Below are 21,537 nucleotides of genomic sequence, written 5' to 3'. Positions count from 1 at the left end.
CCTGACCATGATTCAGGCTCCCACCACAATGTGTAAAAAAAACATGCCCTACGCATCTCCATTAAACTTTCCCCCTCTCACCTAACCTTTATAGCTGTGTCCTCTAGTGTTGGACACTCACCCTATGAAAAAAAGTTTCCAATTGTCTACCCTATCTAGTCATAATTTTATATACTTCTATCAAGTCTCCCCTCAGCCTCCAACGTTCCAGAGAATCAAGTCTTCCTTCAACGTTTGAATTTCCAGAGAAGAAATACTAATAAATGCAGATGCTAGAATATGAAGCAAAACAGAACAAAGTGCTGGCAGAGCTCAGCTGGCCAGACAGCCTCTGTTGGGGCAAAGGGATGGTTTCAGGTCAAGACCCTGCATCAAGATTTAATTAATGCCAAGGCTTAAGAAACCCAGCAGCGTTTTTGACCAAAGATGAATAATTTTGGTTAATAATTAACTCTTCCTTTGAGTGCAGCCTGACCTGAATTTTCCAGGATTTTCTGTTTTATTTTAGATTTTTACCATCTGCAATGTTTTTATGATTTTCACTAACAAGCAGTTAGATTTAAACCAGTTCCAGTTTGGTGCTTGCTGAAGTTTGTTATTGTCACAGCTAGGGCGATTATGCCTTTAAAGGAAGATTAGATTTGACTTGTGTTTTAATCATTTCCATTTAACATGTCAAAGAGATCGGAGCTAGTTATGTGTTCATATTGGTGTTGCAGGCTGCCAAACGGGGGATCCTTTCTTCTGTTCGTGGGAGAGGACACCATTCCAGAGGCCGAGGTGGGCACAGAGGTAGAGGCAGAGGGCGCCGAGGCCGGAATCTACCTTTCCATTCAGTAGTTGACCACCGTCCAAAAGCATTGAATATCTCTGGATTTTCAGAAGGGGACCAAGATGAAGTCTTGCCACATTTTGCAGTACGTAAAATTTTACATTAGTCAACCTGATAGATTTTGAAGAACTGGGTCAGATGGAACAGGAAATTTTGATCTAATCTTCTGACCATGGCCCAACAATACTAGGATCATCCCATCAGCACTCGCCAAGCTCGTGTTGATATTAAGAAGCTAATGCACCGTGGGTCGCTCACTAACTACCAGTGAGAGGATCTTCCATTTCTTTAAATATTTTTGTTAAATAAATACTGAATATAGGTTCCCTACGGGGTACAACATTGACGTGGTTGATACCCACTCAATTCACAAAACCAGCAAAAGGAAAAATTACAAAAAGATAAAATCAAAATGCACAGTGTTTGAGCTTATGGTCTGTCTCCATGGAAACAGTGTAATCCAACTTGCCATTCTGCCTCTCTATCTACCCAATAAGTGCATGTCCTTCTAAGATAATTTTTCCCCTCATCTGATATGCTACTAATTAATATTTGAGTTACTAATAATCAGCGCTAATTTTTTTTTAAAATTCCATGTACCGATAATGGGTCCATGGCCTGAAACATTAACTCTCTTCCCACAGATGCAGCCTGATGTGCTGAATATTTTGAGCTTTTTTTTCAGATTTCCTTTGATTTTCAAATTCTTAGTGTCTAGCATTTTAGTTGGACTGTTTCACAATCTACAATTAAAAACGAGAAGAATGAATGAATGAATAAGTTCATTGGCCAAGTATGTGCATATACAAGGAATGTGTCTTGGTGCTCCGCTCACAAATAACAACACAAACATACAGTTAACAATTAAGACTAAAGCATAACCACGTCAAAACAATAAGGATACAACCTTACGGTCAAAGCGTGGGTGAAAATAAACCAGAACAAAAAAGAGACTACAGACTTTGGTTATTGAGTAGAACTACTACTCGTGGAAAAAAGCTTTTTTTATGTCTGGCTGTGGCTGCTTTGACAGTCCGGAGTCGCCTTCCAGTGGGAAGTGCTTCAAAGAGTTTGTGGCCAGGGTGAGAGGGGTCAGAGATGATCTTGCCCGCTCGCTTCCTGGCCCTTGCAGTGTACAGTTCATTAATGGGAAGGTTGCAGCCACCATCCTTCTCAGTTGATTGAACGATCCGTTGCAGCCTCCGGATGTCGTGCTTGGTGGCTGAGCCAAACCAGACCATGATGGAGAAGGTGAGGACGGACTCAATGATAGCAGTATAGAATTGGACCATCATTGTCTGTGGCAGATTGTGCTTCCTCAGTTGCCGCAGGAAGTACATCCTCTGTTGGGCCTTTTTGACTGTGGAGTCGATGGTGGCCTCCCATTTAAGGTCCCTGGAGATGATGGTTCCAAGGAACTTAAATGACTCCACAGATGTGACTGTGGTGTTGATGATGGTGAGTGGGGGGAGGGGAGGGGGAACTCTTCGAAAGTCTACAATTAGTTCCACTGTCTTAAGAGCATTGAGCTCCAGGTTGGTGCGATGGCACCAGGACGCCGGCTGTGTCACTTCCCGTCTGGGCAGATTCCTCACCATCCTGGATCAGTCCAATCAGGGTTGTCATCCGCAAACTTGAGGAGCTTGACACAGGAGTCTGTGGAGGTGCAGTCGTTGGTGTAGAGCAGTGGTGTCCAAACTTTTTTCAAAGAGGGCCAGATTTGATAATGTGAAAATACCCAAGGGCCAATGCCCCCCCCCCCCCCGAACCTTTAACTAATGCGCCCCCCTCCCGGACCTTTAACTAATGCGCTCCCACCCCCCCCCCCCCCCCCCCCCCCAAACCTTTAACTAATGCGCTCCCCCCCCTGGACCTTCAACTAATGCGCTCCCACCCCCCGGACCTCGCGTCTGACAATCCGCAGATCGGGCAGCGCTGACTGCCGGGAGGTGTAATCGCCGTCGCATCTCCCGCTGGGGGGGATGCGGCACCCGCCCGACTGACGGGAGCACCTGCCAATGAGCGTGCGGGGTGAAGAGAGCTCAGCTGCTGCTCCCCCCCCCCACCCAGCACGCCCTCAACCCCGCCGCCGGGAAGTGTAGTCGCCGTCGCCTCTCCCGCTCGGGGCGGGGGGAGTTCAGGCAGCGCTGACCGCCGGGAGGTGTAGTCGCCCCCTACCTTCATTCTGTTAGACAGTGTTGGCGGGCCATAAATAATAAATTTTAAGACGGAAGCTGCGGGCCGTATAAAATCTGACCTCGGGCTGCGATTGGCCCCCGGGCCGGACTTTGGACATGTCTAGTGTAGAGTGAGTAAAGGAGAGGGGAGAGTACGCAGCCTTGCGGTGCTCCTATGCTGAGGGTCTGCGGGTCCTAGATGTGCTTTCCCAGCCTCACATGCTGCTTCCTGTCTGTCAGGAAGTTGGTGATCCACTGACAGGGGTTCAGGCACAGTCAACTGGGAGAGTTTGGAGTGTAGTAGCTCTGGCACAATGGTGTTAAATGCAGAGCTAAAGTCCACAAACAGAATCCTGGCATAGGTCCCCTTGCGGTCTAGGTGCTGGAGGATGAAGTGCAGGCCTAGGTTGACTGTGTCAACCACCGATCTATTGGCCCTGTATGCAAACTGCAGAGTGTCCAGCTGGGGGTTTATGATGATTTTCAGCTGGGCCAGCACGTCTTTCAGCGGTCTCCATGACTACAGAGGTCAGTGCGACAGGCCTGTAGTCATTAAGACCAGTGATCCTTGTCTTTTTGGGTTCAGGGACAATAGCGGAGACCTTGAAGCAGGCAGGGACAGTGCAGGTTTGCAGGGACTGGTTGAAAATGTCTGTGTAGATCGGTGCCAGTTGTTCGGCACAGAGCTTGAGGGTAGAGGGGGAAACATTGTCCGGTCCTGGAGATTTCCGGCTTTTCTGTTTCCTGAATAGCCTCTCCATCTCCGCAATTTCTATTGTTGGAGATGGAGAAGAGGCCAGACTGATGTTGGGCAATGGACGCGGCTGTGAGTATGTGCAAATTGGTGATTGCAGAGGGGTGGGGGTGGAAGCTTTGCAAACTGTAGTCAGTTTGTGAGTAGGCGTGAATTGCTGCCTGGGGAGGAGTGGGTGGGGAAGGGTCCAGTCTTTGCAAACAGGAGTCAGTCTGTTAGTACGTGTGAAGTGATGATTGGGGGAGGAGGGGGGGGATCCCAGGATTATGTTTCTGTTTGTTGAACCTGGAGTAAAACTTGTTCAGGTTGTTGGTCAGCTGACGATTGTCCAAGGGTTTTCCTCTTGTAGCTGGTGATTTCTTGCAAGCCCCTCCAAACTGAAGAGGAGTCATTAGCTGAGAACTTGCTCCTCAGCATCTCAGAGTACCTTTCCTTGGCAGCTCTGATTCCTCTTCTCAACTTGTACTTGGCCTGCCTGTAGAGGTCTGTATCCCCGCACCTGAAGGCCTCATCTTTTGATTGGCGGAGCTGTCTGAGTTCTGCTGAAATGGTCTCAATGAGTATGATTGTGAAATCTGTGCACCTACATCCGTAACTGGGTTTCAAACCTATTAAACTCTCGGAATATTTTATAATTCTGATTCATTACAAATGTATTCCTACCAACATCCTTATCATCCCGAGGCATAGCCTTGCTGTGCACATGAAACAGGAATATAGTCATTTTGTTGATATTATTGACAATGGTCTTGCATATGCTATATTGTTCTGTTTTGAAAACTAAAACGGGTATATATATTTACAAAGCATTTCCTGCTTTGTTTTTCCTCCCTCATAAATGGCACAGTTATGATCCACTTGAAACTGCATGAATCCCTCTTAAGCAATTGCTTTGTAATAATTCCTGGAAACTCAGAATTGACTTGGAATGTTAATGATTTTTTTATACTTGCACAGTCTGAAATATGTTTTAAGTTTTTTTATTTTAAAAGCAGAATTGGATAGCATTTTAAAAATATTAAGTTGCTCAATTGACATTCAACAATCTCAGATGGGCTGAAGCATCATTGTTATCAAAACTAACTTCAAATTTATTTCTTTTTGGGAAACGTAAAGAGGAAAAGATAATCGATCAGCAAATGTGGGCTCCAGAATAGTGCACCAGACTTAACATATTTGATGAGTCAAGTATTGGATTTTTTTCATATGTAGTTAGAATTTAAATAAATGATGCCGAGAATGAACATGGCTGGTCACCTCAGAATACATGCATTCAGAATTTTATGGCATCGGATGTATCTCAGCAGTGAATGTCAGAAATATTTAAGTTCTCACTTGGTTTAGCAGTTCTTTTAAAAGAAAGAGGTTTAAAACAAATGAGTTAAGTATAAATACAATTTTGAAATGCATTAAACTTGATCATAGACTACGTTTATGCAGATGATAACTTTTCGCTGACTGTTCTCCCAATACCAAATGGAATGATCCTCTGGTGATACTTAACATACTTTTGGGGACGTCAAGCAGCACAGTTTGCATTTAATTACTAGATTGGCAATATTTTGTAAAGTTGTTATTTTTAATTTTGTATTGTCTTTATGCACAGTTGTGGAGGGTGACACAAGTATGGCATTAATTTTAGCATGGTGTTTGAAGGTGGCCAAATGGTGAAGCTAATCCAAATGGAGCTCCTGAATGTTCAACATGCATGGTTCTGCAGAAAGCAATAAAATGGAACAATGTTTTATGAATAGGTTTGCTATGTCACTGTATCCATTTAGACACATTTTCTGTCACTTCCTCAACCAATGATTTTTATGACAAGCTGTCACCCTTTAAGAGAATGTTTCTGTATATTTTTGCAGTGCCCAGCCAAATATGTTGGAGGCTGACTTCTCCAGACAATTTCTCTGCTTTCTGCTGTGGAATTAAGTTACAAAACAAATTTTAAAAAGGCCCACTGAACGGGATGTGCATAAGTTACAAATCAAATTATATTGTAACATGTCCAGTTTATAAAATTAGATTAGCATATAATTTACGCTTATCATTTTTGACACATTGTTAGGATCTCCTCATTCAGGTGCATTATTTTGCTGACATGGGATTACTTTAGACTATTGAGAAGTATTTTTATTTACAGTTGAATTTGTTCCTTTTTTTAAGTAAGATCCAGAGTTTGATTATGAAACTGTTTTGTTTCGTTTAGTTTTAAAAAAGACTTCTCTTTCTCTTTCAAGCAATTTGGTGAAATCGAGGATTGTCAAATTGAGGATGGTTCTTGTCATGCAATCATTATGTACAAGACGAGGGCAGAAGCAGAGGCTGTAAGTAAATGCTTTCCACACTATAAACATGCTTTAAAATGTGAATAATCATAATAATACTTAAATAGAAGTCACTTTGAATGCACAAATTCAATTTCAGTGATTCTTAACAATCCGGCCCAATAAAATGCACAGGCTTGTGGTTTACAGCTGTTGCATAAGTGTTGATGAAAGAAAGTTCAGTGGACAGAATAGGAATGACAGGGACCGAGGAAAGACCGCAGGATTGAATTAGACTTATTTTAATGCGCAATACTTGATGGGTTAGGTGGATGAACTCTGAGCGTGGGTAGATACATGAGACTGAGATGTTGTAACCATTACGGAAACCTGGCTAAGAGAGGGACGGGTCTGGCAACTTGATATTCCAGGGTACAGCTGCAACAGGAGAGATGAAAATGGAGGTAAAAAGGAGGGGGTGTTGCCTAATTGATTAAGGAGATTGTCATGGCAGTAGCCTGATGTGACATTACTGATGGTTCATCCAGTGCATCTGTATAGATGGACCTAAGAAATTTTAAAAAGGGATGATTACTTTGTTGGCAGTATACTACAGGCCCCCAAATAGTCAGCGGGAATTGGAGGAGCAAATATGCCAAGTGATTGCAGGCAACTGGAAGGCAATAAGGTAATCTTAACTAGTCATAGTTATAATAGTCATATTAACTTCCCCAATATATACTGGGACTGTCACGGTGCTAAGGGTTTGGATGGGGTGGAGTTTGTGAAATATATTCAGGAAAAATTCCTCAGGAAACATGTAGAGGGCCCTACATGTAGAGGTCCCAATTTCTTAAGAGTACATCCAGCTCATCCAGTTTCAGTGATTCTGATGGGAGAGGGCAAAGCTGGATGTACTCTTAAGAAATTGGGACGGGCAAGTGACTAAAATGTTGGTGGGTGATCCTTTCGGGACCAGCAATAACTGTTCAATTAGCTTTAAGATAGTTATGGATAAAGACTGGGTGGGCCCACAAGTTAAATTCCGAATTGGGGCAAGGCCAACTTTGATGGTATTACACAGCAACTTGCTTGGGTTGATTGGTGTAGGTTGTTTGCTGACAAAGGAACATCCGGTAAGTGGGATGTTTGTTAAAGTGTGGTGACAAGAGTTCAGGGCATACGTCTTCCTGTTGGAATGAAGGGGAAAGTGGGTGAGAATAAGGAAGTTTGGATGATGAGAGAAATTGAGGTTCTTGTCAGGAAAAAGGAGGAGGCATGGAATGAGTATAGGAAGCTGGGATTGTGTATCCCTGGAGGAGGTTCAGAAATGAGGAGTGTTCTTACAAAGGGGGTAGGAGATAGCTATGTCAGAAGGGCAAAAGGGGGGTAGGAGATAGCTGTGTCAGATAATATTAAAGGAAATCCAGAAATTGTATGTACAATAAGGAAAAAGGAGAGAATAGGGCCCATTGTAACCAAAATGGTCATCTCCATGTGGAGCTGAAGGAGATGGGCAAGGTCTTTAATGATTATTGCTACTCTGTGTTTACCATGGAGAAAGATATGAGGACTGGGGATCTTGGGACAGTTAATGAAAATATCTCGAGTACAGTCAGTATTACAGTTGAGGAAGTGCTGAACATCTTAAGGCCATATCAGATATATCCTAGACGCTGTGGGAAGCTAGAGAAGAAATGGCAGCTGCCCTGGCTGAGATATACGAATCATCATTAGATACAGGTGGTGTGCCGGAAGATTGGAAGGCATCTAATATTGTGCCTCTATTTAAGAAGGGTTGCAAGGAAAAGTCTTGGGACTATTGACCAGTCAGCCTAATGTCTCGTAGGGATGTTACTGGAGCGTATTCTGAGGGATGTAACTAGGAAAATTGACAGGGGAGAGCTGGTGGATGTGGTGTACCTTGACTTTCAGAAAGCCTTTGACAAGGTTCCACATAGGAGATTAGTGGGCAAAATTAGAGCACATGGTATTGGAGGTAGGGTACTGACATGGATAGAAAATTGGTTGACAGACAGAAAGCAAAGAATGGGGATAAATGGGTCCCTTTCAGAATGGCAGGCAGTAACTAGTGGGGTACCGCAAGGCTCGATGCTGGGACCGCAGCTATTTACAATATACATTAATGACGGATGAAGGGATTAAAAGTACCATTAGCAAATTTGCAGATGATACAAAGCTGGGTGGTAGTGTCAACTGTGAGGAAGATGCTATGAGGTTGCAGGGTGACTTGGACAGGTTATGTGAGTGGGCGGATGCATGGCAGATGCAGTTTAATGTGGATAAGTGTGAGGTTATCCACTTTGGTGGTAAGAATAGGAAGGCAGAGTATTATCTGAATGGTGTCAAGTTAGGAAAAGGGGACGTACAACGAGATCTGGGTGTCCTAGTGTATCAGTCACTGAAAGGAAGCATGCAGGTACAGCAGTCAGTGAAGAAAGCCAATGGAATGTTGGCCTTCATAACAACAGGAGTTGAGTATAGGAGCAAAGAGGTCCTTCTGCAGTTGTACAGGACCCTAGTGAGACCACACCTGGAGTACTGTGTGCAGTTCTGGTCTCCAAATTTGAGGAAGGATATTCTTGCTATTGAGGGCGTGGAGCGTAAGGTTACTAGGTTAATTCCCGGAATGGCGGGACTGTTCTATGTTGAAAGACTGGAGCGACTAGGATCGTATACACTGGAATTTAGAAGGCTGAGAGGAGATCTTATCGAAACGTATAAGATTATTAAGGGGTTGGATACGTTAGATGCAGGAAACATGTTCCCAATGTTGGGGGAGTCCAGAACAAGGGGCCACAGTTTAAGAATAAGGGGTAGGCCATTTAGAATTGAGATGAGGAAAAACCTTTTCAGTCAGAGAGTTGTGAATCTGTGGTATTCTCTGCCTCAAAAGACAGTGGAGGCCAATTCTCTGAATGCATTCAAGAGAGAGCTAGATAGAGCTCTTAAGGATAGCAGAGTCAGGGGGTATGGGGAGAAGGCAGGAACGGGGTACTGATTGAGAATTATCAGCCATGATCACATTGAATGGCGGTGCTGGCTCGAAGGGCCGAATGGCCTCCTCCTGCACCTATTGTCTATTGTCTATTGATAGCATTTATATGCATTTGGATAGGCAGGCTGATTAGGGATAGTCAGCGTTTTGTATGTGTTAGAGCATGTCTTATGAATTAGTTTTTTGAGGAAGTAATTAATGAGGACAAGGCGATATTATAGTTATAGGTTATTTGAGGGGAAAGGAACATTGGCCTAGTGGGATGTTTTTAAAAGTGTACTGAAGAGAGCTCAGGATGTGTATGTCCCCGTTAGAGTGAAAGGCAAAGCAGGCAAACATAAGGAAGCTTGGCTGACGAGGGAAATTGAGATGTTGGTCAAATTGAGATGTTGATACAAAAGATGTTGGTATCAAGTGCATCCCTGGAGGAGTTTCGGGAAGTAAGGAGAAAGCTAAAAATTGAGATCAGAAGGGCAAAAAGGGGCCTGGAGATAGCTCTGGCGGGTAGCATAAAAGACTATCCCAAAAGATTTTATAAATACATAAGGGAGAAAAGGGCAACTAGAGAGAGAGAGTGGGACCTCTCAAGAATAAAAGCAGTCACCTCTGTGTGGAGCCACAGGAGATAGGCAAGGTCCTCAATGAGTATTTCTCTTCTGTATTTACCGAGGAGAAAGACAGTAGGACGGAGGAAATTGGAGCAGCAACTGGAAGTGGCATGAGAGCAGTCAGGGTTACTGTCGAGTAAGTACTGAAGGTACTGTTGCGTTTGAAGATAGACAAATCTGCGGGGCCTGATCAGATATATCCGAGGACATTGCGGGAAACTAAAGAGGAAATTGCGGGAGCCAGGTTAAAATTTATGTCCTTAAATACAGGAGAGGTGCCAGAGGATTGGAGGGTGACAAATGTTGTGCCTCTTTTCAAGAAGGGCTGCAGGGAAAATGCTGGTAACTATAGGCTGGTGAGCTTAACATCGGTAGTTTGTAAGTTACTGGAAAGTATTTTGAGGGATAGAATATACAGGCATTTGGATGGGCAAGGGCTGATTAGAGACAGTCAGCGTGGTTTTGTGCGTGGGAGGTCGTGTCTCACAAATCTGATTAATTTTTTTGAAAACGTGAGCAAAAAGGTTGTTGAGGGCAGAGCTGTAGATGTGTATATGGACTTTAGTAAGGCGTTTGACAAGGAGCCGCATGGTAGGCTGCTCTGAACGGTTAGAACTCATGGGATCCAAGGAGAGATAGCTGAATGGATAGCAAATTGCACCCCTCCCAACCCTTCCGAATTTGGTGGAAAGTTTCCGCTTTCTTATTTCATTTCCGCCATTCCGATTTCGCGTCACATTTTTCCGCAAAACAGTCGGTAATTGCAATTTGTCAATTGAACTGCTAGAGGTCGCTAAGGGTTCTGCGAGAAATCCCCCCGCCCTGAACGTCTCCCCGAAAATGTGGCACCTAGGCTGGGCAAGGCTGCCAATCTCGACCTAATCGGGACTTTCATGGCCGAACGGTGGGTTGAATTTGCAACCCGCGGCCGGGGCTCTGGAACTCCAGCCCAGCTGGAGCCAACCAGCAAAGCTCAGGAACCGAGTGCCAGAAAGTCAGTGGTGGAACCGTAATGAGTAAATATTAAATTTAAGTGCAAGATTATATAAGTATATTAATTAATTAATTAAGATGGGGATAAAATATATAACACAGCAGAAAAGCCAATTACCACCTTTTTGGGCTGATTGTCAATTAATGTACGAATTTACTTCATGCATGCTTGTCGAGTCGCAAATATCAACTCTTTCTTCAAAACTTAGTCATATATTTTATGACCATTGTTCTTTTATTCAATATCAAGAGAATTGGGATGTGTAAGAAAAAAACAAAACAAAACAATTTTTTTCTTTGTGTTGCAAAAAGTATCTATGTTCAATAACCTTTCTATAAATAGCAGAATATATTCATGATAGGCCTAACATTGTACATGTAGTCCAATAACTCTAGACTGTTGGAAATAATAGTTGTTTTTCACACCTGAATAAAAGAACGCGCATTTGGCGTGCATTATTTTTTTGCTGAAAAGTTGCATTACGCACCATATTATGAATTTTGATGTGTAAAATTCTGAATTTTGGATATCAAAATTATGAATTTGTAAAATCAAATGTTTGGAGGTCTGAAATTGGCTCCATGGAAGTAAGCAGAAGGTGATGGTGGGAGGTTGCTTCTCAGAATGGAGGCCTGTGAGTAGTGGTGTGCCACAGTGTTCGGTGCTGGGCCTGTTACTGTTTGTCATCTACATCAATGATTTGGATGAGAACATAGGGTAAGATTAGGTAGTTTGCTGATGATCCAAAAGTTAGTGGTTTTGCAGATAGTAAAGATGATTGTGAACGATTGCAGCAGGATCTGGATCAATTGGTCAGGTGGGTGGAGGAATGGGTGATGGAATTGAATACAGTGAAGTGTGAGGTGTTGCATTTTGGGACGTTGAACAAGGGCAAGACCTGCACAGTAAATGGTAGGCCTCTGGGTTGTGTTGGAGAGCAGAGGGATCTTGGGATATAAGTGCATGGTTCCTTGAAGGACGAGTCGCAGGTAGATAAGGTGGTCAAAAAGGCTTTTGGCACTTTGGCCTTCAGCAGTCAGAGTATTGTGTATAGAAGTTGGGAGGTCATGTTGCAGTTGTATAAGACATTGGTAAGACCGCATTTAGAATACTGTGTTCAGTTCCGGGCACCATGTTATAGGAAAGATATTGTCAAGCTTGAAAAGGTTCAGAAAAGATTTACGAGGATGTTGCCAGGACTAGAGGGTATGAGGTTCAAGGTGAAGGGGAAAAGATTTAATAGGAATCCGAGGGGTAACTTTTTCACACACAGGGTGGTGGGTGTATGGAACAAGCTGCCAGAGGAGGCAGTTGAGGCTGGGATTATCCCATCGTTTAAGAAACATTTGCACAGGTACATGGATTGGACAGGTTTGGAAGGTTATGGACCAAGCGCAGGCAAGTGGCACTAGGGTAGCTGGGACATTGTTGGCCGGTGTGGGCGAGTTGGGCCGAAGGGCCTGTTTCCACACTGTATCAATATATGACTCTATAAAATAAAATTATCCTGTCATATGATATTAAAATGAAGCCATTGTATAAAGTGGTTACATTCTAACAGAAAAATATATTTGCCATGGGAAAATCTAGTTTAATTTATTTTCTGTTATAGATCCAGCCTTAGAAATACATCCACATTTAAATGCAGCTGAAATTGGCGACACTTATAAGTTTAAATGTACAAATTTATACCTGAGCTCAGTAATATAACATAATTCATATAAGAATTATAATAATTTCTCATGCTGTTGATCCACATTATGTGATAAATCTTGTGACTGTTGTTATTTTGTTCTGCTGCTAATGTGTTCATACTGGTTTATATTTATTATTTTAGCATTGGTTTTCAATTTTGGGTGGTGAAGCTGGAAGAGCTGCTGCCTCAAAGCGGCAGACACCTAGGTTAGCCCCTGACCTTGGGTGCTGTCTGTGTGGAGTTTGCACCTTCTCCTTGTGACTGTGTGGGTTTCCTCTTGGCACACCAGTTTTCTCCCACATCCCAAAGACGTGCATGTTTAGAGGTTATTTGGCCTCTGTAAAATTGCCCCTAGTGGATGAGAAAGTGGGATAACCTGGAACTAATGTTGACAGGCGCCATGGACTTTGTGGGCCTAACGGACTGTTTCCATGCTGCATTTCTAAAACGAAACTAAATGCAGTTGGTGCTGTATATTTTCTGAATGCAGTCTATCCTTGTTATTACGCACCGCTTTATAACAGATTTTGGTTATAGTGGATGAAATCTGTTGTAACTAATGTGTCTGTTCATAAAAGGAACAAAGGACCGAGTTTCTTGTTGTTGAAGCTGTGTGTACGCCAACAGAAGAAGTTGAACCTATCAGGATGAGATCGAGAGAGGGAGAGGTCTAGTGTATGTTTAGTTTAGTTTAGAGATACAGCGTGGAAACGAGCCCTTCGGCCCACCGCGACTGCGCCGACCAGCGATCCCCGTACATTTACCCTATGCTGCACACACTAGCGACAATTTTAGATTCATGCCAAGCCAATTAATGTACAAACCTGTACTTCTTTGGAGTGTGGGAGGAAACCGAAGAACTTGGAGAAAACCCATGCAGATCACATGGAGAACGTACAAACCTCGTACAGACAAGCACCCATTGTCAGGATCGAACCTGGGTCTCTGGCACTGCAAGGCAGTAGCTCTACCGCCGTCCCACTCTAAATTGGCAGTTTTTCCAATACTGCACATATTTACCCCCCTTGGTTATCCCGTTGGTGCTAATGGAAGAAGTTTCATTGAAATCGGTGTTATATTTTAAAAGTTATTCACATTTTAAAGTTTAAATCTATCTCCGAGGGGCGGAGGGAGGGGGGAAGGAGGGAGGATAAGGGGGGTTGAGGGGGATGGAGTAGGGGGAAGGGGAGGGGGGGAGAAGAGGGTGCTGCACCAATTCAGGAGAGGTTTGGGCCCAATGGGTCCACTTGGTCTAGTTCTTTCTTTGTTCACTATTGTCATTCCTTCTTCTGCAGTTGTCCTCCAGGAAGTTGCCAAATAAAAGTGTAATACAAATATAGATTGTGGATTTTTGTTGTTATCTGTTCTTTGTCTCGTCCGATTTAATTCTTTAATGAGTTGATGAAGAATACTGCCATTCTCACTTTTTGTAGTTTTGGTATCTGTATGAGCGTGGCTCTTAATGTCCTGTTAGAAAAATAAAGGATTAAGTGAAATCGTGAGGATACCGAATCATGACTGCAAAAATAGCAAGCGGTACAGGAAGTGTGATTGAGCTGCCCCTGGAGTAATTAAGATGAGGGAAGATGAGCCTGCCAGCCACAAAATCTGAGCCGATGTTGCAGATAGATGACTTAACTGAGGAGAAATGACCAATGTGAGCTTGAATTATTGGGGAATTTGCCCATAAATGCCCAGTAAAAAGAGGATGCTTGCTTTAATATTTTTATACCTTAACTACAGATTACATTTTCCTTTCTGACATCAGGCATTTGTAATGTCAGCTTGCTGCACCAATGGGAGTTAGTGGGCTGATGCTTATGGGTGGGAATACCTTATCAATGAACAAATGTTGTGCCTTTCTTCTTTTAATTCTGAAGTCCTAGGTTACTGATGCCTTCTGCCTTACTAATTTTTACATTCTTTATACACTCCCTATGTTATTTGTTGATCAATTAGAATCTCCAGTGTTTTTCATGCATATTTTACTTTTTATGTTAATGTATACTTATACATTGCAATACTTTTTTTTTTGTCGGTGCCTTCTCATGATTATAGTTTTCTTCAGCATGTTGACTGCCTTGGGTTTAGGGTTTCTTAATTAAACCATTTGTTACAATTATTTCAGGTGTGGATTATGAAATATGCCATGCATGTTTAAATAGGAAGCCGGTTAGTTTGCACCATATTTGGTAGTTTAGAGGCCCTGATTGTCTTGGAAGTTTCATCCAGGCAGATTATTCAAAGAAACTGCAATTATTGCAGTTAACTCCAATTTACAATCATTGTTCTTGACTTTTTTGATGTAGCTTTTGTTAAGTGACAGATATGATTTTTATTTTCTCAATTAAATGTGAAGGAGGGAGGATAAGGGGGGTTGAGGGGGATGGAGTAGGGGAGGGGGAGGGGGGGGGGAGAAGAGGGTGCTGCACCAATGCAGGAGAGGTTTGAGCCCAATGGGTCCACTTGGATTTAATTAATTTCTCAATTAAATTTTCTAGGCTGCTTTACATGGATTTCGTTTTAAGGGGCAGGACCTTCAACTTGCATGGTACAAACCTGGATCCACCACCACTGTTGCTGAGCCTGAAGATGTGGAGGCAGATGAAGAGGAGGTAAATGTTGTATATATTTGCATACTGGCATTTGAGACTTTTGGATATGCAAGAAGTGGAGGGATATGGATAATGCGCAGGAAGATGAGAGTTGTTCTTGGCAACATGTTCGGAACAGAGATTGTAGGTCGCAGGACTTGTTCTTGTGCTGCCCTGTTCTATGTTCTATATTAATACCTTGTTTGCTGAAAGTTCCAATCTTCCAGCGAAGAAGGTTTGCAAAACTAATTTAGACATTGAGAATATTATTGCTCTCCAGCACTCCATGCAGCACTGAAATGCAGGTCAGAAGTGAGATCTCCATGTTCTGCCCTTTGCTACTATACATTTTATAATAATACTTGTCATTTATGGATGCACTATCTACAGATGTTGTATGATTCCTTCATATGCAAAGCTGTTATCAAATTTCCAAGAAGATTTGTCATGCAAATCTGAAATCTATATTTCCGGTTGAAAACAAGCTTGCCTAATTGACTGATCATGTCAAGCTTGAATTTGCAACGCAATGAGCATACTCACTCATCAACTTAATGTAGAACATTGTATATCAGTGGACAGAGTTGTAATCAGAACCTCAATTGTGTTCTGAGATGGGCATTAGATCAAATTTTTTATAATAGCATTAACTCCAACCGATTTTTGATAACTGGTGTGGCTTATTGACAGCACGTCTCAAATATATTCCAGAAACTTTGCTGTTCCTTATTATACTGACGGGGAAAATGCCAAAACATGTTCTTATTTTCCTTGAACAAACTTACAATGAGATTCATGTGGCCTGAATTGATTGGCCATAATTTATAGCAGGAAGAAGTCATTCTTGTGGGGTTCAATTTCCTACCTTTGTCAAGTCAAGTCAAGTTTATTTGTCACATACACATACACGATGTGCAGTGAAATGAAAGTGGCAATGCCTGCGGATTGTGCACAAAAAGAATTACAGTTACAGCATATAAATAAAGTTAATAAGTTACTATAGTGTAGACAAAAATTTAATCTCTGGAGTTATAAAAGTTGACAGTCCTGATGGCCTGTGGGAAGAAACTCCGTCTCATCCTCTCCGTTTTCACAGCGTGACAGCGGAGGCGTTTGCCTGATCGTAGCATCTGGAACAGTCCTTTACTGGGGTGGCAGGGCTCCCTCATGATCTTGCTTGCTCTGGATCTGCACCTCCTGATGTATAGGTCCTGCAGGGGGACGAGTGTAGTTCCCATGGTGCGTTCTGCCGAACGCACTACTCTCTGCAGGGCCATCCTGTCCTGGGCAGAGCTGTTCCCAAACCAGACTGTAATGTTGCCGGACAGGATGCTCTCTACAGCCCCAGAGTAGAAGCAATGAAGGATCCTCAGAGACACTCTGAATTTCCTCAGTTGTCTAAGGTGGTAAAGGCGCTGCTTTGCCTTACCCACCAGTGCGGCAATGTGCGTTGCCCATGTCAGATCCTCTGTGATGTGGACTGCCAAGTATTTAAAACTGCTCACCCTATCCACAGTAGACCCATTTATCTCCAGTTGTGTGTACGTCCTTGGATGTTTAGCCCTTCTGAAGTCCACAATCAGCTCCTTTGTTTTAGTGACATTCAAGAGGAGGCTATTGTCCTGACACCAGAGTGCCAGATCAGCCACCTCCTCCTGGTAGGCCTTCTCATCATTGTTGGAGATCCGGCCCACCACCACAGTGTCATCAGCAAACTTGATGATGGAGTTTGAGCTGAACCTGGGCCCACAGTCATGTGTGTACAGGGAGTGCAGTAGGGGGCTAAGGACGCAACCCTGGGGGGATCCTATGTTCAGGGTGAGGGAGATGTGTGTTCCCCCATCCTGACCACCTGGGGCCTGGCGGTGAGAAAGTCCAGGACCCAGGCACACAGAGGGGTGCTAAGCCCCAGTTCCAGCAGCTTCTCAACCAGTCTGCTGGGGACTATTGTGTTGAATGCTGAACTAAAGTCAATGAACAGCATCCTCACATAGCCCCCCTGGCTGTCCAGATGAGAGAGAGCGGTGTGCAGAACCTGGGAGACCGCATCATCCGTAGACCTGTTCGGACGGTATGCGAACTGCAGTGGGTCCATGTTGTGAGGAAGGAGAGCGCAGATGTGCTTCTTGACTAGCCTCTCAAAGCATTTCATGACAACCGAGGTGAGGGCCACCGGTCGGTAGTCATTTAAACACGCTGGAGAGGCATTCTATGGAGAGGCATACTGCTAATGCAGGCATCAAGCTGTGTTTAGGCACTCATTGATTCAATAACTCCAATATGGGTTCTTGACTTCAGTCCGCTAAATGGTTCTGGGAGCAATTCAGGACAGTATCATGAACATCTTTGTAAGTTTGGATTCAAAATTTGTTGCCGACCCTCTTTGGCATCTATGAAAATCATCAAAGTTAATGGAGGAAATTTTTTTTTTTTGGAAGAGCCAAGGCCAAATCCACCATTGCCATAAAGGAGGACTATTACAATGTTATCAACATCTGATACTTCCTGTTTACTTTGGTTTAGAAAATGAGCATGGAAATGGACCCTTTGCCCCACTGAGCCCACTGCGACCATCGATCACCCGTTCAATCTTAGTCTTTGTTATCCCACTTTCTCATCCACTCCCTGTAGGCCAAGGGAAATTTGCAGAGGCCAATTAACCTACAAACCCACACTTCTTTGGGATGTGGAAGGAATCCTGAGCACCTGGAGGAATCCCATGTGATCACAGGGAGTACATGCAAACCGCACACAGACAGCACCTGAGGTCAGGATCAAACCCAGGTCTCTGGCAATGTTAGACAGTGGCTCTGCCAACTTCGTGATTGTTTCTCCTGTGCCTTCACTTAGTTATTTATTAATTTTAAGTTCTGCGCTTGTTCTTAAACCTTTGCTTTCTGTCACATTCATTATATCTTCTGCATAGATGGACATCAAGTATTGTTTAGTAGTTTGCTCATTCCCTTGTTTCTTATTCTAATTTCTCCCGCTTTAGCCTCTAAGAAATTTGTTTAACTTTTGCTCCTGCTTTATATATTTGAAGAAGCTCTCAGGATTTTTTTAATTAAAAAAATTCTTGTCATTTTTTCTTTCTATTTCCCCTTTTGTATAGGTGTTTTGGTCAACCTTTGTTTCTAAAACTTTAATCAAGCTTTTCTGCTAATCTAGTTTTAGTTTAGAGATGGTGCATAGAAACAACTCTTAGCCCAATGGGTCTGTGCTGACCAACGATCACCTATATCACTAGTTCTATCCTACACACTAGGGACAATTTACAGAAACCAATTAACCTATAAACTTGCACATCTTTGGAATGTAGGTGGAAAACGGAGCACCCAGAGAAAGCCCAGGCGGTCACAGGGTGTACATACAATCTCCATACAGACAGCCCCATTGTCAGGATTGAACCCGGGTCTCTGGTGCTGTAAGGCAGCAACTCTACCGCTGCGCCACCGTGTCGCCCCTGTTTAATTTTTTTTTAGTAACCATATCAAATACTTTGAATTGAAGACTTTTGTTAGTTGTGGATGGAGTAGTTTCCTTGTGAATAATTTATTTCTCAATAGTTTTTAAGGTTTTTACTATTTATGTGCAATTATATACTTTAATGAAAAGCTTGCTACTTTTACCTATCTAATTGATGTTGTGGCTGCATTCAGATTTAATGTTCAAATTTCAGACACAAATTTAGTCTCTTTGTGATCTCTTTTTCTCTGAGAATTACCAGTAATCCTATCTCATTGCACAAGAGAAGCTCCAGAATACTTCCTTAGATTGGTTCCATGAAAAATTGCTCCAGGAAGTCTTTCGAATACATCTATAATCTTAACTTCTCTTGAATCTTAAATCCCTATTGCACTGACGCCACTAATTCGATTCACCAGTCTGTCTGAGGGCAGTAAACAGAATACTCTGTGTAATGTGTCTTTTGTTAGATCAGATATTTGTAAGTAGTGTGATATATAATTAACTTTATAAATAATGCAAGTGACATATGCCTGAGTAATGTCAGATCCCAATATTTTCTGTGAGGTTGATGTTGCAAAGGCAGATTCCTCTGTTTTGCCTCAAATCTGTGTGTTCGTGCTGAAAGGTAGAAGTCAGCAACTAGTTAAAGGTACAAAGTGATGGAGTAACTCAGCGGGTCAGGCAGCATCCCGGCAGAGCATGGATTGGTGATGTTTCAGGTTTGGACCTTTCTTCAGACTCATTGTGAGGGGGAGGGAAGAAATCTGGAAGAGAGGAGGGATATTTGATAGGCCAAAGCCCAAAGACAAAAAAAGATGGTGTGAGGCAAAAGGATTGAAGAGTTGCAAATTGTAAAACCAGAGTAAGGAATGGAGGGAGAGGGGAAAAATAGGTGCGACCCCAGGTGAGGCATGGGAGGAAGGGAGTGGGGTGAGGGAAGAAAGAGGGTTGTGGGAGAGAAAGGGGAGGGGGGTTTGTTAGAGGTTACCCGAAATTGGAGTATTCACTGTTCATACATTTTAGGGTAGTAAGCTACCCTGATGAAATATTAGGTGCTGTTCCTCCATATTGTGTGTGGTCTCACTCAGGTAATGGAGGAGGTCCGGGCAGAGAGGTTAAAATGGGAAAATGAGCTAAAATGGTTAGCAACCAGATGATCTAGTTGGCCTTGGTATATGGAGTTTAAATGTTCGCCAAAATGGTCAGACTGCCAAGGCCCACTGACCTAAATAAATCCATGCCTGCCATGTTTTGTTCTGCCCCATTTCTTTTCCAGCTTTCTTTCCCTCCCCAGCCACAATTACTGAAGAAGGGTATTGACCCAAAACGTCACCTATCCATCTTCTCAAAGTTCGCTGCCGGACCAGCTGAGGTACTTCAGCACTGTCATTTTTTGTAAAACTGCATCTCCAGTTGCATGTTTCTACAACAAATTAAAGGTGTCTAACTCTGCACCTGTTCAATGAACAATTTTTTTCATAGATCATTGGTTTTTACTGTAATAAATTGATTTATTTAATATGATCATGAAAAGGTAATGACCTTGGACTAAATGGCTCGTTAAATTTAACTAGTGAGAAAACCTGTTCCATAATGCTAGTATTTTCTATGGAGCAAAATATTTTTTTCACCATATTAACAATGTTCAATGAAAGTTGTCAAGAAAAGTTAAGATGACCTTTTCTTGTATGCAAACCATTTCGGGGCTTCCTTCATGAATGAGATTAAATAGTTTTTTGATTTGGCAAAATGCTTTGCATTATTGCTTGTCAGCTCTTTTAACAGACAATGGTTTTCTGTGAATTACATTGGATAATAATAGTCCGAATAATACCACACTGGTCAGCATTATTGCCTGTAAAACACTACTAGTAAAGTTGATTCAGTAATTGTGAAGACTGAATACATTGTAGAAAGGCAGTTTCATCTAAACATAGCACAAAAAGTAAGGAAATGTGTGTTTGGTAGATTATTTCTTTGTTGTAACAATGCTTCTTGGCAATAAATCTTATACCGTTGGAAAGCCTGTTTATTTCCCTTTTAAATGGTGCCACATTTGTAAGGAACATGCATTTGTGGGATGAGCAGCAGAGCTGAGTATGTGGGTTGCGCCCATGAAAAATCTGCCAAATCTTCTCTGCCAATGCCAAACAGCTTATTCTGCCATTGACTCTTGTTCAGTGTTGTTTGGTGGATTGGATGATTGAAGTCTGAAGAAACAAGACATTTTGGCAATTTAACAATTTATTCATTTAATAAACAGAAGCCTCAGTAGCGTGTGGAAGAACCATACACAGCCACAACAGCCTGGCACCTCCTCATGCTGGTCACCAGCCTGGTCACACACTTGTGGGATGGCATCCCATTCTTCAACCAGCATTTGTCGCAAGTCAGCCAACGTAGTTGTGTTGGTCACTCTGGCACGAACAGCACGCCCATGCTGATCCCACAAGTGTTCAATGGGGTTGAGGTCAGGACTGCTGGCAGGCCATTCCATCCTCTCCACTCCCAAATTCTGGAAGTAGTCTCTGAGAAACCCTGCTCTGTGGGGGCGAGCATTGTCATCTTGGAGGATAGAGTTTGGTCCCAGACTGTGGAGATATGGGATTGCCACTGGTTGCAGAATCTCATCTCGATATCTCTCTGCATTGAGATTGCCTCCAATGATGACAAGCCTCGTTTTTCCAGTGAGGGAGATGCCGCCCCACACCATCACACTGCCTCCACCAAAAGATGTTACTCTATCGGTGCAGCAATCAGCATAGCGTTCTCCGCGTCTTCTCCACACTTTGACCCTATGATCCAACTGCCGTAGGCAGAATCTGGACTCAACGCTGAACATAACGTTCCTCCACATGTTCAGGTTCAGGTTCCAGTGTACGTGTTGCCGACACCAGCGCAAACGGGCCTGACGGTGAAGGGCAGTCATGGCAGGCCTCCTGGCAGCCCTATGAGACCGGAGATCGGCTGTGTGCAGTCTGTTCCGAATTGTCTGGGCAGAGAGCCGTCGGCCATATCGTCCTGCAAACCTTGACTGCAAATCTGTAGAAGACAGCCTACGGTTCCTAAGTGCTGACTGGGTGAGGAAACGTTCTTCTTCGGGTGTCGTCTTCTTGGGACGCTCACTT

General features: G+C 43.1%; 1 protein-coding gene across 3 annotated transcripts in view; it reads left to right on the top strand.

Moving 5' to 3' along the window:
• Positions 1–21,537, top strand: part of rbm26 (RNA binding motif protein 26) — an 88,118-nt gene that overhangs the window by 54,290 nt on the left and 12,291 nt on the right. For 2 of the 3 annotated variants that reach the window (XM_078402320.1, XM_078402319.1), the window contains exons 19-22: positions 720–917; positions 6,004–6,090; positions 14,849–14,962; positions 19,686–19,781. In XM_078402320.1, coding sequence (XP_078258446.1) covers positions 720–917; positions 6,004–6,090; positions 14,849–14,962; positions 19,686–19,781 — 495 coding nt within the window. The remainder of the gene's footprint in view (positions 1–719; positions 918–6,003; positions 6,091–14,848; positions 14,963–19,685; positions 19,782–21,537) is intronic. The other variant, XM_078402321.1, reaches the window with a different exon arrangement.

This window comes from Rhinoraja longicauda, chromosome 7 (assembly GCF_053455715.1).
Source record: "Rhinoraja longicauda isolate Sanriku21f chromosome 7, sRhiLon1.1, whole genome shotgun sequence".
Classification (NCBI taxonomy): Eukaryota; Metazoa; Chordata; class Chondrichthyes; order Rajiformes; family Arhynchobatidae; genus Rhinoraja; species Rhinoraja longicauda.
Note: the sequence above shows the minus strand (reverse complement) of the source record. Positions and strands in the feature narration are given on the sequence as shown.